Source organism: Periophthalmus magnuspinnatus, chromosome 17 (genome assembly GCF_009829125.3).
Source record: "Periophthalmus magnuspinnatus isolate fPerMag1 chromosome 17, fPerMag1.2.pri, whole genome shotgun sequence".
Classification (NCBI taxonomy): domain Eukaryota; kingdom Metazoa; phylum Chordata; class Actinopteri; order Gobiiformes; family Gobiidae; genus Periophthalmus; species Periophthalmus magnuspinnatus.
In genome coordinates this window covers 4,571,771-4,590,167 of record NC_047142.1, presented here as the reverse complement: position 1 = coordinate 4,590,167, position 18,397 = coordinate 4,571,771, and the positions used below count along the sequence as shown (strand labels likewise).

At 38.4% G+C, this 18,397-nt stretch overlaps 3 protein-coding genes across 5 annotated transcripts; all 3 read left to right on the top strand.

Annotated features, from left to right (window-relative positions):
- The first annotated feature begins 2,575 nt into the window (after positions 1-2,575).
- ppp1r7 (protein phosphatase 1, regulatory (inhibitor) subunit 7) lies at positions 2,576-6,779 on the top strand. Its single transcript, XM_033983116.2, has 10 exons — positions 2,576-2,660; positions 3,580-3,675; positions 3,765-3,820; positions 3,890-3,955; positions 4,030-4,160; positions 4,245-4,407; positions 4,503-4,619; positions 4,708-4,812; positions 4,900-4,986; positions 5,054-6,779. Exons 1-10 carry the CDS (start codon positions 2,624-2,626, stop codon positions 5,228-5,230), a joined length of 1,035 nt encoding a protein of 344 aa, XP_033839007.1. The 5' UTR covers positions 2,576-2,623; the 3' UTR covers positions 5,231-6,779.
- Positions 6,780-7,045: 266 nt separating this feature from the next.
- ubxn7 (UBX domain protein 7) lies at positions 7,046-14,916 on the top strand. 3 transcript variants are annotated; one of them, XM_033983115.2, is made up of 13 exons: positions 7,046-7,181; positions 8,111-8,264; positions 8,374-8,438; positions 8,524-8,589; positions 8,678-8,790; positions 9,268-9,414; positions 9,498-9,588; positions 9,838-9,968; positions 10,091-10,589; positions 11,144-11,223; positions 11,298-12,109; positions 14,127-14,244; positions 14,343-14,421. In XM_033983115.2, the coding sequence occupies exons 1-11, from the start codon at positions 7,076-7,078 to the stop codon at positions 11,457-11,459; spliced, it is 1,614 nt and encodes a 537-aa protein (XP_033839006.1). In that variant the 5' UTR covers positions 7,046-7,075; the 3' UTR covers positions 11,460-12,109; positions 14,127-14,244; positions 14,343-14,421. The 3 variants fall into 3 exon arrangements, 1 of the variants encoding a protein (XP_033839006.1); XR_008649049.1 differs by lacking the exons at positions 7,046-7,181; positions 8,111-8,264; positions 8,374-8,438; ... (6 more) ...; positions 11,144-11,223; positions 11,298-12,109 and adding exons at positions 14,042-14,056; positions 14,814-14,916 and having other exon boundaries at positions 14,343-14,491; XR_008649048.1 differs by lacking the exons at positions 7,046-7,181; positions 8,111-8,264; positions 8,374-8,438; ... (6 more) ...; positions 11,144-11,223; positions 11,298-12,109 and adding an exon at positions 14,814-14,916 and having other exon boundaries at positions 14,110-14,244; positions 14,343-14,491.
- tfa (transferrin-a) lies at positions 14,914-18,397 on the top strand. The gene is made up of 15 exons (XM_055228600.1): positions 14,914-14,920; positions 14,991-15,185; positions 15,273-15,402; positions 15,484-15,551; positions 15,632-15,798; positions 15,886-16,033; positions 16,514-16,683; positions 16,758-16,854; positions 16,925-16,942; positions 17,020-17,184; positions 17,257-17,407; positions 17,524-17,591; positions 17,671-17,870; positions 17,990-18,139; positions 18,264-18,397. Exons 1-15 carry the CDS (start codon positions 14,914-14,916, stop codon positions 18,348-18,350), a joined length of 1,821 nt encoding a protein of 606 aa, XP_055084575.1. The 3' UTR covers positions 18,351-18,397.

The window sequence follows — 18,397 nt, the reverse complement described above, 5'->3', positions numbered from 1 at the left end:
CCGAAGAATGCAGAGTGTTTGCCTGGACTACATTTAAATGTACACACAAGCTCTCACCCGATTGGCCACTGTAGAAGCACTTGTAGGGGGAGGAGCTTGGCAGATGATTTGCTATAAGCCTGATCCAGGTCTGGGTGTTATGGTTAAACATGGTGTGGGTTTGTAAATGGTTTAACTGTGCAGCTAAAGTAAAAGCCACTGAGCACAGGAGGCTCAAGGATGAAGCAACAAGTACATGAAGTCAGTTTTTCTTTTAGCTGGTTGTTGTCTTGGACTGTTTTGTTTTGTTTAAGATTGTAAGAATGTTTGTTTCTGGTGCAAGTGTCAAAGAGGCAAGACAGGGCAAGTTTATTTGTATTGCTCAATTCGTACACAAGGTAACTGAAATTAATTAAAGTGCTTTACAGGAGAGAAATACGTTAAAAGTACAATGCAACAAATCAAAACATAAATAATCACAAATAATCATCATGAAATTAACACTAAAGGAGCAAAGTGCAGAATAAACCCCTTTCAGTTATATGCACAGATAAACAGAACCGCTTTGAGCCTGGGTTTAAACATTGTCAAAGTAGAGGCCTGTCTCACATATTCAGGAAAACTGTTCCAGGTTTTAACTGCATAAAACTGAAACACTGATTCCCCATGTGTAGTCCTGGTTTAGTCCTGATTTAGCCCTGGTTTAGTCCTGGTTTGGTCCTGGTTTAGTCCTGGTTTAGTCCTGGTTTAGTCCTCAGACTGTGAGATGGTTCATGTGGCTCTAACATGTGGGAGATGTTCTTTGGTGTTGGTCCATGGATTCTATTCTCTGAGCCACAGGAGCCAGAGACCTGAGCCACAGGACACACGTGTGAAGTACTTCCTGGTTCTAGTCAGGACCTGAGCAGCAATGTTCTGGATGTCCTGTTCTGTGTTAAGGCTCGTTTGGAGAGTCCAGCGAGCAGGACGTTACAGTCGTCTAATCTACTGGAGACAAACATATGGATAAGTGTCTCTAAGTCTGGCTTTGACAGTTTACCTCTGATTTTTGCAATGTTTTTAGATGGTAAAAGCTGCACATGTTATTGATTTGATGCGACTGATAAAGTTCAAGTCTGAGTACATTATTACCCTGAGATTTTTAGCCTGATTTGTGTGTGTGTGTCTGGTCAGCATAGCGTTATCATCGTGGTGTCCCTCTCAAGCAGAGCCACAGGAACTCACAGTTCTGTCCTTGACTCCGAGCATCAATGTTGTATATTATGTGTTTGCATTTTACTGGTAGTACTTAGTACATCGAGATTGTTTATAGTAGTGTGTATTGCTAAATGTAGATAATGTATAAGATAATGACTTTAATTATAATCTATCTAAGTGTTTAAATTATCATGTGGAGCATGGTGGATAAGTGTAAGTAACATTTTGTCCACCTTGATCAATGCCATGTGCACAGCATTTAGGCCTGCATAGTCAGACTGAGATAATGACAAGAATGCAAAAAGCCAAGTCAGTGATGTGCATTTCATCATGTAAACTGTAGATTTCTGCAGGGAAAGGTGCTTTAGGGGCAGAAGAACACGTCCTACTGTTTAAAATGTTCTAGACTGAACAGTTTTTCTTATCTCCCTTCTAATCTTGGACATGCTTATTGACATGCTTATTGTGTAATAACTGTGTAAATGATGTCATTTACATCATTTTCATAGAACAAATGAATGGGCAAGTAAATAAATAAATACATACATAAATATATACATACATACAAACATGCATACATATATACATACATACATATAAACATCAGAAGACTTTTGTTGCCATTGTCAGTGAACACAACTCACAAACTAGGAACTTTCTTCGGTGATAAAGTACAACATAAAACACTGAATAAGTACAAATAAGGGCATGCATGAAGTTAAAAAAAGAAATGCTCAAAAATAAAATAGTCTTAGAGATAAATATATACAACAACATCAGAACAAGAATACATACATACATACATGCATATGTACATTGAACACTTTATAATATCTGCACTAAACTGGACACTTTATAATACCGGTCACTTTAATAAGCCATGTTTGCACTGTTGTTCTGATGCTGCTGTTGTATATATTTTCTCCCTTTAAGTATTTCATTTGATTTTTTTAAGCATATCTTTTTAACTTCATGCATGCCCTTATTTGTATTTGTATTTATTCAGTGTGTTTATGTTGCACTTTTTCACCGAAACAAGTTCCTAGTTTGTGAACTGTGTTCACAGACTATGGCAATAAAAGTCTTCTGATTCTGATTCTGATACACACACATACATACACACACTCCTTTATTATTTTACTTTTCCCAAACACTGCCATGTTTGCTCTTCAGTCGATTTTTATTAGATGTTCAAATAAAAACCCTTATTATTTTGCATAGAGCCCTATCATGACACGTGCGTGCAGCGCCCCCTGGTGTGCCACAGGCTGAATGGCACCTCCGTGCAGCGCCCCCTGGTGTGCCACGGGCTGAATGACACCTCCGTGCAGCGCCCCCTGGTGTGCCACGGGCTGAATGACACCTCCGTGCAGCGCCCCCTGGTGTGCCACGGGCTGAGCTCGCAGCGGATTGGCTGAGCGGTCGTCAGTCGGTGTTTACAGGAAACATGGCCTCCTTGTCTGTGGGTGAACAAGAAATGGAAGGTGAGTACATGTCGGATGGTTCGTGGTGTAGACTGTTGGCGGACGTGTTTAAGGAGCTTGTAGTTTGAAGTTGTGCATTTTAAACTGGGATCTTCAGTCGATGCGGTTTCGCCTTTGGTTCAGGCTTCTCTCGCTTGCTTTCCGTAGATGAAAGCTAACGCAGGCTAACAACAAGCACAACGCTAACGCATCCAGTCAGCAATGTTCAGAAGATGTGTTCAGTCAAAAATACGTTCTTCAGTCATGTTTACTTCAATGTTACAAAAAGAGTTAACACAAAGCAGGTTGTGGCCGCTTCACTGCTGAATATTTGACTCGTGAAGCAGCAAGTTAAGCTATCAACGCTAAGTAATGGCTAGCAGTTTGAAGCGATATAGTTTTTAACATTATTGCCCCTCGTCATGACAGGCGTTACATTTGTGCGACAAGAAAATATAAAGGTTTTATTATTGCCCTGGTCGTGACAGCAAAGAACAGTCAATGGCCCGTAAATGATAGTCCTCTTGCAAGTCCTCGCCTGCAAGAGGAGGGCGGGGTGCACATGTGACAGATGTCCTACTGCGCAGACACCCTACTACACAGGCGCCCTACTACACAGGCGCCCTACTACACAGGCGCCCTACTGCACAGGCGCCCTACTGCACAAGCATCCTACTACACAGGCATTTTACTACACAGGCACCCTACTGCACAGGCATCCAACTACACAGGCGCCCTACTACACAGGCACCGTACTGTACAAGCACCCTACTGCACAGGTGCCCTACTAAACAAGCACCCTACTGCACAGTCATCCTACTGCACAGCCCCCCTACTACACAGCCTACACAGGAACCCAACTACACAAGCATGAGCTGCTGTTGTAATCAAAGAGATCAGGACCAGTTGAAGCTAAAATAATGTTTTCGGCTAAATTTAGTGGACCGGAGAGGGGAGTCTGAAGAATCTGGAGATGATGAAACCAGGCGGAAGAGCATCAATGGTGATGTGGACCCCAATCAGCCCTCTTCCACAAGTAATCCCATGCTGAACATAGACTGATCCCCAGTATGTGCCTGGTGATAGACATGAGCACATTACAATCTGCATTTTCTCTAATTTTAGGTATAGAGGAGTCTCCCGTTGACATGGACACTATCACTTTGGACCCTGAGGAGGAGGTGCTTATATTTGAACTGTGACAAATGTGATTTTTATAAGTTGGGCTAACTTATCATATTTCTTTCTAGGATGTTGATCTTGTTCACTGTCGAATTGGAAAAATTGAAGGACTGGAAGTTCTACAGAAAGCTAAAGTACAAAGATATAGTGGTGGTAATAACAAGATGACAACTAATTTATCTAATACTTTTTTTTGTTCCAATTATAGACCCTTTCCTTGCGACAGAATCTCATTAAAAAGATTGAAAACCTTGACAGCTTAAAGTCACTGTGGGAGTTAGATCTTTATGACAATCAGATCCGCAAACTGGAGAACCTGAACAGCCTTGTAGAGTTGGAGTAAGTCCCGGCAGACTGACTTTACTCTTTTACAGCTTTATATCTGTAAGGAATCTTCCTGAATCTATACCGTCTCATCCACAGACAACTTGATGTGTCTTTCAACATTTTAAGAAAAATAGAAGGTTTGGAGCAGTTAACTCGGCTGAAGAAACTTTTTTTGCTTCACAACAAAATTGGCAGTATTGCCAACTTGGATCACTTTGCATGTCTTGAAATGCTTGAGCTGGGATCTAATCGCATACGGGTAATAACTTTGTAGTAATCAGCCTGTGACTGTTTAAATGTGTCTGTTATTCTCACTGAATATTCATATTATATCTATAACCTTCCTGTTTTCAGGTCATAGAGAACCTTGATTCACTTTCATCCTTGCAAAGTTTATTTCTTGGAACTAATAAAATTACAAAACTTCAGAACCTTGAGGGCTTACATAACCTGACAGTTTTAAGTATTCAGGTACACATTTCTTTTTTAAATAACATTTTCAGATTTTTGTGATGCTGTAGTTTGCCTTATATTCATACTAATGTAAATATATCTCCAGAGTAACAGAATTACTAAGATTGAAGGACTCCAGAACCTTGTCAGCCTGAAAGAGCTATATCTGAGCCACAATGGCATTGAAGTCATAGAGGGATTAGAAAATAATGTAAGCAATTTATAATATATAAATGCTTCACCAGTTAAAAAATAGGCTCCATTTGTACTAAAAATACATGGTTACTTGTCTTTACAGAAAAAACTTACAACATTGGATATAGCTGCCAATCGAGTAAAAAGGATTGAAAACATCAGCCATCTGACAGAACTGCAGGAGTTTTGGGTAAGTATTAGAGTCACATTACTTGCAATAAAAACAAATCATATGACAATTTTGATTCTCTTTCCAGATGAATGACAATCAGATAGAAAACTGGTCCGATCTCGATGAGCTAAAAAATGCCAAGTCTCTGGAGACAGTTTATCTGGAAAGAAACCCGTTACAGAAGGATCCACAGTACAGGAGAAAGATTATGCTGGCACTTCCCAGCGTTCGCCAGATCGATGCAACATTCATCCGCTTCTGAACTCCAGTAAACATGAATTGACCTTCAAATATAACAATGTTTCTTCACCTTCACCCGCCCAAACTACAAGACACACACTTTATTTTAAATCACAAGTCATATCTTCAGCACTTCCTACAGATGTACAATTCATTCCTTGCTTTCTTCCACGGCATACTAAGCATACATCTATGCATGTATGTATGTATGTTCCCACTCATACTGTACTATTGTGTGGAAGTGTATTTAAAATGGATGTTCAAAGTGGCATATCAAATCACCTTTTTTCATTTCTCTACAATACACATTTGCATTTTTGTTTTGCATGTTGATAAAAAAGTGATACCCAGATTGTATGAGCAATTATGCACTGGCCCGTAAGTAAAAAATGAGACTCAGCACAACATCCACAATATAAAATGTAAACAGTAGGTGCCAATTTATATTTTTTTGGTTCTTTGAGTGAATTGGTTTGGGTTGGTGTGTATACTAATATGGACAAGTCAAAACACCTTGATATTAAAAGGCTGAATCATTAATAAAACATTCTTAACATTTTAATCCAATGCATGTCATTTAAATGTAATTAAAAACTTTCAATTTCTGTCTTAATTCACAGTCTTAATTTTGAAATTAAAGCTTATCTACAGGATGTTAATAAATCAGCTTTATGAGAGGATATTGGTACAGTATTATTGTAAATAGTTAGTGTACAATTGTTCTTACATTACCTATTACTTAAAATAATGCATTTCCTAATTACTGCCAATAATATAACTTAGAACTGGGGTGTCCAAACTACAGCTGGAGGCTGAAGGCGGCCCTCGGACCAAACTGACCATCAGTCTATGGCCCCCCGCCTGCATATGTTGTAGAAAAGGTTTGGAGACCCCTAAGTTATCTACTTAATCTTCATAACCCGTAAAAGTAATATTTTAATTTATGCTCTTGCATTAATGCTTTTATAATTTAACAGTTTAACAGGCCTTCATGAAATGTTTCACCTCAGGGCTTAGAACCATTTGTTGAGGATAAAATTATTCATCTTAATTATCATATTTTAATTAAGGTTGAAATACTTCTTCCCATTTTTGCTCCCTAATTAATTATCAAATTGAATCTGTTTGAATTTTGTTTTGTTTATGTGTATGAAGTATTGTTACGTTAACGCAACATGTATTTTTTAGGCTATATATACATATATATATACACACATATATATATATGACTTGAACAAACACGCAGGTTTATTATGTAAATAGAGCTCTTAACCTTTGTCAGTGCTATCATCACCGATTTGTAAAATTAAAACTCTGTTAAGTTAAAGATGCATTATGTCACTTTTGTGGGTAATGCCATCTCCTTGTCTCCATGGCAAGTCAGTTACATCTCCATGGAGACAAGCAGGTGCCAAACTCCAGAGAAGTTACACAGTACACAATTTATCATCCAAATGAAATTTAAAATAGCCTTTATAGCAAAGTTATCAAGCCAAGGCCACTGGTTTTAACAGGGTTGAAATTATTTTGGAAATGAATGTATTATGCAAATAAAATCATATCACTTACCAAAAGAATTGTTTTTATTTCAAACATTTACTAATCAACAGCAACAGTGTGAAAGTTGACAGCTTTTATTATTATTATTATTATTATTATTATTATTATTATTATTATTATTATTATTATTATTATTATTATATAACTTGTACATTTTTACATCTTTTAGTCCAGACGAACGTAGACATGAATGTAGGCCACATGAGATCATCAGAGAACTACATTACCCACAGTGCAACGTAAAGTTTTATGACGCACGGGGGCTCGCCAGGCTCGCGCGCCAGGCAGGAAAAGGTCTGCACAGCGCATGCGCCACATTTATGTTGTTGTTTGTGGCGGTAAGATGGCGGCGCTCGGAGACAACTCAGCTCCGGGGATGAACGGGTTAATACAACAATTCACAGCAATAACAGGTATAAAGAAATTATATTTAAGCGTTTGACTTATTATGTATGTTTGGGATATAGTGTAGCAGCCGCCCCTTTTGAGAAACGCCCATAAAATTGTAGCGTAGAAGGAACAAAACCGCCGTCAAGTCTTGCTCCAGCCCCTGCGCTGTCATTGCTTGCACAAGGAAAAAGCAGCACCAGTTATCTGCTAAACTCGTGTAGAAAAGTCAGTGATACGTCTCAAAACTCCTATTTGTTAAGTGTCTTCCCAAACTGCAGTCAAAGGGGTCCTGTAGTTTGCATACTCTGGTCAGATGTGGTCTCTGCTGGACAGGTCTTTTTGCTCATTTTGGCTGCATGTTGTTTGATTCACTGGAATGGACGTCGCTTGTGGAGGTTTCGCCTCTCCAGCTCCTGTCAGCCTCACTCTGCCAGAGTTGAAGTGGAGGAGACAGTGGAGCATGCACTTTTTGTATCGTAAACACTTTATCCCACCATGGGCAGTTTGGATGTTTGTATTACGTGTTTCGGTGGCTTGTTTGTAAAGGGGAAACAGAAGAAAGGCTGAATTAGTTCGATTTGCTGCTGGACTTAGAAAGTGAAACGGACATGCGCAGTACGTGTAAAGCGATGCCATTCGCCGAGGCTGAGCAACTCCACATTTTAGCACAGTGCGTAAAAAGGACAGTGCGTTATGTTTTTGTGTTTGAAGTCATATATGAAACTGTAACTGTTTGTTGTAAGGACAAAATGTAACTATAGACAATCTAGTCATCTCCTCAAAACGAACAGGAGTTCAGCGGTAGTCATTTTCACACAGACGCACCTTTTGTTTTTGAACGCATTTCAGCCTTTGTTATTGCATAATACGTTTTTAAAAAAAAAAAAAATAATATATTTAGACTTATTGCTAGGAAGACATCCTAACATTCTCTTCAAATAATATATTACAGGGGCCACAGAGAGTGTGGGAAAACATATGCTGGAAGCATGCAACAACAATTTGGAGATGGCAGTGACTATGTTTCTGGATGGAGGGGGAATAGCAGAAGAGCCCAGCACTAGCTCCAGTGCTACAGCCTCAAGTAGTAGAGCTCCTCCAACTGAGTAAGATGTGTTTAGATCTTATTAAAGGATGCTGGCATAAGTTTGTTACACTTCTAGCATACAAATATGTGCAGTTATTGATCATTGTTTTGATTAATTTCTGCCATAGTGAAGTAAGAGCTCCAATACCCCAGAAGCAGGAAATCTTGGTTGAACCAGAGCCATTATTTGGAGGTATCCTGTGATTCTTTTTAATACACATTTGTTAATTTAAACAGATGTTTTCTTTATTTATTTATATATGTTTGTGTTTTTACAGTGCCAAAGCGAAGAAGACCTGCCCGTTCAATATTTGACGGCTTTCGGGATTTCCAAACAGAAACAAGTGAGTAAATATATTTTATAGATATATTTTCTTTGTAAAATTGCTACTAGCAATGGCATTATGCTGAGAACGATGTTTCCTGTATTAGTACGCCAGGAGCAGGAGCTGAGAAACGGTGGAGCAGTAGACAAGAAACTTAGCACCCTGGCAGACCTTTTCCGTCCCCCCATTGAACTCATGCACAAAGGAAGCTTTGAAACAGTGAGGATTAATTTACTCATGATTCTATACGACACTCTATTCATCTGGTGCATTTAGTACTTTGACATTTAAAGGTCCACTATGTAACTTTTCTGGTGGAGGGTCTGCTTGTTTTCAAGATGATGTTATTGCTTTGTCTGCAATGTTAATCTCTCTATGTCCATGGAGTCAAATGACTCCACCAGGACAGCTAGGTGTGGGTCAGATCTGTGGAGAGGCGAGCTCACTCACTGCAATAATGCATGTTTTTCAATCTATTGTTTGTATTAAAATACCTGTAGTTAAGTAAATGCAATGCCTGAGGGTACGTTTAATGCCATACTGTGGAACACTCCAAAGCAATAACATCTCCATGGAGACAAGCAGGTGCCTGACCCTCCTCCCAGCAAAAATGTTAGTGCATCTTTATGATGGCAGTGATTATATATTTAGAGATTTTGTGTATTAGAATCACTGTTCTAATCTATTTCCACACAGGCAAAGGACTGTGGACAGCTGGAGAATAAGTGGCTTATGATAAACATTCAAAATGTTCAAGACTTTGCCTGCCAATGCTTGAACCGAGATGTTTGGAGCAATGATGCTGTGAAGACTATCATCAGAGAGCATTTTATATTTTGGCAGGCAAGTCCCATGAATTAACATACGTCCATTTGTATAAACCCTGTAAGAGCATGGTCACCTTGTAATACTCTAACCCACTTTAGGTCTATCATGACAGTGAAGAAGGACAAAGATATATCCAGTTTTACAAGTTAAACAAGTTTCCTTATATTTCAATCTTAGATCCACGTACAGGTGAGTTGTTAGTTTTATTATTATTTTGTTTAGGTTCTAATTAATGTTGCTACAACAATCGAAAATCAACTCAGTTAATAAAATAATTCAGCTCGAGCTAATATACTTGTACTTGATGATTGCGAGCACTAATATAATTTTTTTTTTTCCTCAGTAAAGTCATCCTGTTTAAAGGCTCTGCCAATGTCTGATTGTTATGAAGCCAAGGAAACAATAAGGTGTTGTTTGATGAGATGTGCGTTTCCTCAGGTCAGAAGATGGTGGAATGGAACCAGTTAGATGTGTCATCTTTTCTGGAACAGGCGACTGGCTTCCTCACTGAACATGGACAGTTAGACGGCCCATCCTGCCCGGCCCCTCCTGCAAAAAGAGCACGCTCTGTGAGTTACTTTTCAAAATATTGCTGTTGCTTTGCTATTGTGTTTAATTTATGATAATACATCTACTCTTGCTGTGTAACAATATAAATGAATATAAGTAACCTTACCGTTTGCTTATGCAGGAGAGCTTAATCGATGCCAGTGAGGATAGTCAGTTGGAGGCAGCAATACGTGCATCGTTACAGGAGACGCATTACGAGTCTTCAAATGTCCCAGATGCCCCAGACTCCCTGCGATCAGATGAAGATTCAGACGCTGAGCCTTTCTCTGACAGCGAGGGGCCCATCTCTGTGGACGGTTCAGATGGTGAACTGCCAGAGCCCCAAGAAGAGAGAGGTCCCTCCACTAAGCATGCCTCGGCTCCTACCTCTGTCCCCCAGCGATTGCATTGTGATAGTTCCCCTTCGTGTCACAGAAAGTCTCCATACAAAGAGAACAACCAGAGTCACAAGAAAGAGGAGAGTAAAAAGAACCATCTGGAGGCTCCAATTACCAGTGGGCTTCATCCTCAGGGTGAGGCGGATTCTAGGAGTGACCACTGTACCAAAGCATCCAAAAGTGATGGACCTTGCAAAAAAAGCACTTCCAAATCCAGCGACAATGACTGCCCTGATGATAATGGTAAGATAAAGAAAGCTAAAAAATACTTCACCAGTGGCAAAACCAGTAGAAATTGTGTATTATTATTATGGTATGTGCCCTGCTGCATTTCTAATTAATGAGCAACATTTGTGGCCTTTTATCCGACTGGTTTAAAGATAGACCCATGTATCGGCATAGGCTGAGGACAACCACCTGACTAAAAGAAAATAAAAAAGAAATGAATGAAGCTTGGTTTGAACTCTAGTGCAGCTTTTGCTATAAATCTGTACTTAATATCTTAGGGATTTTTAAGGAAACGCTGTCTATTTATAGGGTTCAGACAAGTGATTCCTTCTGATAACATAATTCAAATAAAAATATTGTCTTTTGAATGGGGAAAGGGCCTCACAAAAACCTTCAAATCAGGAAGGAATTATTTGCCTGAAACCTATAAATACAGAGACAGTGGCTGCTCTTCACATCAGAAGTGTAAAACGCAGCACTAAACTCTATTGTATATAAGTTGTATTTCATCTCGCATATTTGATGGAAATTGTCCTCATCTTCTCAAACCTTTTACACTTTCTTTTTAGGTCCTAAAGCCAGACTGATGCTACGTTACCCAGATGGTCAAAAAGAACAGATTTCATTGTCTTCAAAAGCAAAACTTCTGGTGAGAGAATGCTATAATTTTTAAGCTGAGAAATAAAACTCCTTTCTTTCTGGTAACAGGTTTTCTCTTTCTAGGCATTGGTAAAACATGTGCAGTCGAAGGGCTACCCCAATGAACGCTTTGAACTTGTCACCAACTTCCCAAGAAGAAAGCTCGCCCATTTGGACTATGACATCACTCTGCAGGAGGCGGGGCTATGTCCGCAGGAGACTGTATTTGTCCAGGAGAGGAATTAACCTTCAAAAGGCTCACCTCTGCTTGTTTTTTTATTTTTATTTTTTCTGATAGACCTCACCGTTTCACCAATGATGCGGGACAATGATTCTGGCTGTTATCCAAAATCCTAATTTTTGTGGAATGAATGAATGAAAGATGTGCTACTTCAATCAAATACTGACATCTTAACTGTCCTTTAGGGCCCTTACGTTAGACAGTTACTTTATGATGCCAGCGTTATTGAAATTTAATTTGCTATTCCGTTGTGATAAAGCCCCCCTTATCATGCATTCTTTTCTTCAAACAGAATACAAGTTTATAAAAATATAGCACATGTGTACAGTCAAAGTGGTTCTGTAGCGTTGGATGAGACACCACGGACTAGTGAAGACAGGAGACAGTTTATATTTTCTTCCTATCCTTTTCTTTGGACAGGCAAAGGGAGCTTACTTAATTTGAACCAGTTTGGGAAAAAATGATTTGACTCAAATACAAATTTCAACCATACATGGAGTACATGTTTGGGATATTATCACGCGTAGTACTTGAGAGGACATTTTTTTATAACGTTGGATCAGACGGATTAGGACGTGGTCTTCAAGTTGTGACTTTGAAATGGTAGGAAGCTCATCTCCTGAAATGGACCTAGACTCTACACTGAGATGGCTCGGTGAGACAGATAATTGGCTATTGTAAATGTGTTTTTTATATGCTGCCAAGAAAAGTATGATGATGTTAAAATATACCCACCAAAATATGGGACATTGGTGTTTTGGTACTTATTGATTCTTCAACATTTGTTAACTGAATTTCGGTTACATAAATGGCACACACTGAAAGATACAATAGTGTAGGTGTTTGTTACGTTACGTTTTAATCCAAATTTAACATTTTAATGTAGGGCTGGGCGATACAACCATAAAAATAGAATTCATATGACAATGTTTTGATGATATTGACAAATTGTGATTTTGTTTTCACTGCCTATTAAAAAAAAAAGAACATGAACTGTGATGAAATTAAAACAACTTGTAATATAAACTTGCATATCGCCCACCCCTATTTTAATGTGATGTGAAATACTTCACAAGAAAAATATATATTTTTGTATTCTGATAAATAAATTCACCATTCTTTACATAAAATATTTTCTATTGAAATTTTGCTGTTCACTAAACCTGGAATGAGAGCCCAGCTAAAAATGTCTGTACAGGGCAATGGTCAGAGTTGACAGAAAAGCCCTTGCAGCTGTACAAACATGACAACTTGAACATACAAATTTGCTCACCAAGAACTGTTGTTTTGTAATATATGTACAAAAAGATAAGATATTTTAGTGAAATTTACACAAAACAGTTCTAATAACACTAAAAACTTGTTATGCTTTAAGATTTGCAAAGGTTTGTGTCAGTGAGGCTAAGAGACTTGGCAGTTTTATTTAACGTTTCATAAGAATGACACCGACCCCTGTACTTCTCAGAAAGACGTCAATGAAAGTTAATGAATAATCTTTTGGGCATTTCAGGGGAATGCATTTAATTAAATCACATTTCTAGATACCTTATTTTATTACAACTGTATAAAGTGTACTTAAATTGACATTGACAAAAAATCATGGAGAACATCTGACATGAATATGGACTTCTCACCAGACAACATGTTTTTTCACCTCTGCTGGGCCTCATTCAAAATCTGTGGTCTGTCTCGGCATTGTTTTAATACACTCTTCTGTTAAAGCATATCGTTATTTAGTTGCTTGTTGTTTCCTCTTGCTTAATCTTTTACTTTGGTATGAGACTCTATTCAGGAATCTGCCATTCAGAACAGCTGCCCATGTAGGAGCTGAAGTCACATGATGGTTCCCTGCTGTTTTTGTCTCATCAACACTGTACACTAGTGAGGAAAAAGCACCCCGTATTGATCTACTTTATCTGGTTCAAATCAATAATATAGACTCAGACATGTAGGCTAAACCAACATCATATATAGGAAGCAAATTGAGGTAATTATAAGGACAAAACAGACTGATACTTCACAACATGTACTCTGCTGTTGAGTTATTTTGAAATGGAACAAACTTTGAATCCTGACAAATAACTCTTATGTTTTATATAATATTTGTATATGTCACTGCCTTATTACTAGTGCACAGATGAGGTCAGGCTTAGGTCACTCTATATTTCATCAAGTGTTACTATATTACTATTTGCATTGTGTGAATTATAACATTAACTGTTCAACTTACATTTTGCTAATGCATTAATTTGATTTTTTGCCAACAAATAATGCTGAATATGTCCCTTAAAATGTGTTCTTACTAATAACAATTAATGGTGTGATTTATAAATCAATACAATGTTCCCTTGTATTGGGCAATATTTACAGTTTAAACATCACACAGTGTGGGTGTGTTAACTATGTCTACAATTAAGAAATGATGTTTCTGTTACAATTTCTTCCAAATAACAGTCAGCATAAACCATCATATCATATTTTAACTGCATATTTTAGTTCGAAGGTTTATAACATAATGATTCAGTATCGGTGGTAATATAAGTTATACCAGTTGAATGCTTTTGATGGAGAAATTTAGGAGTATCCGAGTGCAAGCGCTGAGGTACAAAGGTGCTATTGTGCAGCAGCATTAGGAAACTTGAGTAAACGCTGACCTTTTTCCCTTTTTTCAGTTCAATGAGGGACTGTCTATATAAACCTTTCCCACTGTCTCCTCTCTGCTCTGTTGACCTGGAGACCCTGTCGCCAACATGCAGCTTCTCCTACTTACAGCCCTACTAGGCTGTCTGGGTAATATGATTTTATTTTATTTTTTTTTTGCAACCCATTGATGTATCATATCAAAATAGTAAATGTTTTAAAATGCTTTTTTATTATCATTTGTACAGCTACAGTCTATGCAGCGCCCACTACATCAATCAGGTGGTGCGTCATCTCGGACCTAGAACTACAGAAATGTCTCGACCTTGCAAAACATTCTCCTGTTTTCTCCTGTGAGAGAAGAGATCACACCCTTGACTGCATAGTGGCTATTTCGGTAATGATATGGTCAGGGTAGCATGGGCTGTGATAGGGTTTTTAGTTTAAGCTTTTCTAGTATTAAGTCAATTCAGTGTGCAATAATGTTTTAAATTGCTTTTGAAAGAACTGGAAAGACATATTAACAATTATTTTTAGTATTTTGGAGGTACAAATGGTAAGAGTATAACACTTAACTCTATGCTTAACTATAGAAAAACAACAGCTTTGTAGGGAAGAAGCTGGTGCTAAATCAGTTTAAACAAAGATGGTTATATTAGAAATGGGTTCGTCTATTTTGGTTACATAATTAACTTTTGCTACATTGTGTATTCTAACAGAAAGGTGAGGCAGATGCCGTTACTCTGAATGGTGCGTACATTCACACAGCTGGACTGAAAAATTATAATTTGGCCCCCGTCGCTGCAGAGACATACAGAGATGGTATGTTTTTATTTCTTGTTCACTGTTCACAAATAAAAGTAATTTTCTAACAATTCTACCGATCTCTCCCATAGACAATAATAATGCATGCTTCTACAGTGTGGCTCTGGCAAAGCAGGGCACTGGATTTCAACTGAAGGACCTTAGGGGAAAGAAATCATGCCACTCTGCTCTGGGAAATGCTGAAGGCTGGAATCTTCCAATTGGTACTTTGTTAAGTAAAGGTATAATCGATTGGGCAGGTCCTGACAACAAACCTCTTCTCCAAGGTAAGTTTAATGCCATAGAAGTAAAGTATAACCTCTATTATACTTAACACTGAAGGGCCTGGCATCTTTATTTCTGTTATTTCTTAGCTGTGAGTGAGTTCTTCAGTTCGAGCTGTCTCCCTGGTGCTCAAGGATATCCAAATCTGTGCCAGCTTTGCAAAGGGGACTGCTCAGAAACCTCAACCAATGAATACTACGGTGATGATGGGGCCTTTAAGTTAGTATAATCTTCATCTTTACCCATTACAGTAGCATTTATGCAATTCATCTGACCAGAAATACTTGGTGTGCTCAACAGATGTTTGGCAGAAGGTGCAGGAGATGTGACTTTTATGACTCCTAGTCCAAATCCTACTATGATGGCAGGTAAGAGAGCCAATAACTTAAGAGATGGGTCATTGATGTATTATATGAAAAGTGCTTAACTTTTAACAATGTTCATTTTTAAGCATCTGTACCAAACGACTATGAGCTACTATGCCAAGACAACAAAAGAGCACCCCTCGGCGAGTACAACACTTGCAATCTTGGACGAGAACCAGCACATGCCATTGTCTCCCGCAAAGATAACCAATTAGCCCAAACAATATACACCAGCCTTAAAAGTGTTAAAGTAAGAGATATAAAGGAATAATTTACAAATACCAACTGTATAGTAATCAAATTATAATAATCTTATCTTGCATCTAATATCTTGTAGGGATTTAACTTGTTCTCATCTGCAATTTATGGGGGCAAAGACTTGATGTTCAGTGACACAGCCACAGACATTCTTCAGGTTCCTGCAGACACAGACTCCTTCCTGTATCTTGGTGCTGAATACATGAGCAAGCTCAACTCCCTCAAAGGTACACTTTAAAGCTCCTATATTGCACTGTTTTCTGATCTTTGTGATGTAGTTACTACACCACAAACAGATCTGGAGTTGTGTTTGATTTAGGCTGAGCTCTTCTCTCAAACAGAAAACACTCTGTTCCACCTTGTGATGTCATCATGTGGTAATACAGGATGTGCTACACTGTGTTTTTAAACTCCACACACCTTCACTAGAATCATTTGGATGATTCTATTCCTGGAACTGCTAATCTCTCTAACTAAGGGTAAAAGGTAGCTGTTAACTTGAAAACTACCACTTCATGACATCATAAAGTGGAACAGAGCATTTTGAGCGTGAGACTAATAATAAAGGCTTACTCAGGCACATTATGATATGACTTAAAGCTTACAAGAGTCAATTTTATGTAATATAGCACCTTTAACTGGCTTTGTGCTGTACTATCAAAAGCAAAGCCACTAGTCGTTGCTTAATGCCTAGATTGACTTTTCAGACCCGCGCCCCGCCCATCCCACCTCCTCTATCAGATGGTGCGCTGTTGGACACCCAGAAACTGCCAAGTGTGACTTGTGGATGGGCTTCAGTTACGTAGAAGCCACTGGCACCAGTGCAATTGAATGCCAGTCTGCTCCAACAGTGGAAGAATGTTTCAAGAAAATTATGGTATAACACCATAAACTCCTTCATGTTGATGTTTCTTATTTTGTTTTGCTCTGATGGACTTTTTCTGTCTGTAGCGTCAAGAAGCTGATGCAATAGCAGTAGATGGTGGGCAGGTTTATACAGCAGGGAAGTGTGGTTTGGTTCCAGCTATGGCAGAGCAGTATGATGATGGTTGGTACAATATATATGAACAAATTAAAACTGAAAGATAAAATATATAACATATTTTTCAACTTCACAGCTAAATGTAACAGTCCAGGTAGTATATTTTTTCAGCATTTAATATATCTGACATATATTTTTTCTTCTTTACTAGTTGTATTTTTTGTGTTACAGCATCAACATCCTCTTATTATTCTGTGGCTGTGGTTAAGAAAGGATCAGGAGTAACCTGGGACACCCTTAAAGGGAAAAAGTCTTGTCATACTGGCATTGGCCGAACAGCAGGTTGGAATATCCCCATGGGCCATATCCACAAACAAACAAATAGCTGCGACTTCAGTAAGTACAAGAAACACATACAGTGTGGTGGAATGCATAATACTAATGGCACTGATTTTTTGTCCTTGTCAGGCACATTCTTTGCTAGTGGCTGTGCCCCTGGAGCAGATCCTAACTCTGCATTTTGTACAAACTGTAAAGGCAGCGGAAAGGCCGTTGGAGATGAGGCAAAATGCAAAGCCAGTTCAGAAGAGATGTATTACGGCTATGCTGGAGCTTTCAGGTAAGAACATTTTTAGGTTGTAAGCTGTATTGTCTCAGTAAGGATGAAATGTATTATTATTATTATTAACTACTTGGTATATTAATCCCCACTGAGAATATATTATGGTTTTGTAGATGTCTTGCGGAAGATGCCGGTCACGTGGCTTTCATTAAACACACAATTGTTGGGGAAAACACAGATGGTAAAAGTCCAATCAATGTGATACTGAGCTATTTTATGGTACTGAGAGATGAAAACTTTTTTTATATATATGTTGAAAGGACATGGTCCTGATTGGGCATCGGGTTTGAGGAGTGAAGACTTCGAGCTGATCTGTCCCGGGAAGAGTGACCCAGTGCCAATTAGTGAATATGCATCATGCAACTTGGCTGCAGTGCCTGCACACGCTGTTGTTACAAGACCCGAACTCCGGAGTAAAGTAGTTTCAGTTCTCATGGATCAACAGGTTAATTCTGATTTTGAATATTAGCATGTTATTTTATAAGGTGTATTGTTTATTTCATATATTCTTAAAATGGTACGAATTTAAAGAAAGGAGCCTGTAAAAAGTTTGTGAATAGCTATGATTCAATTTTATAGGCCAAGTTTGGGATAACTGGCAGCAATGGCCAATTTAGGATGTTCGAGTCACAGGGAGGAAAAAACCTTCTCTTTAAAGACTCCACAAGATGTCTTCAGGAGACACAATCCAGTTCATATGAAGAGTTTTTGGGGCAAGAATACATGACTGCTATGAACTCACTCAGGGTATGCAGCGCTAATACCCCAGGTAAGGCCAAACACTCACTCAAAATCATAGCTTGTTGTTACACTCTAATGTGTTTAATGTGTTTTTGATTTTCCTTCCCAATAGATCTGGAGAAATCTTGCACTTTCCAAACCTGTCCATAAAATCATTCTGGAATCTTTTCCAAAAGATGTCAAACTCTGTCCAGTGTAATTTCTGCAAAAGGTCCTTCCAAAACATCTTCAATAGAATATAACACA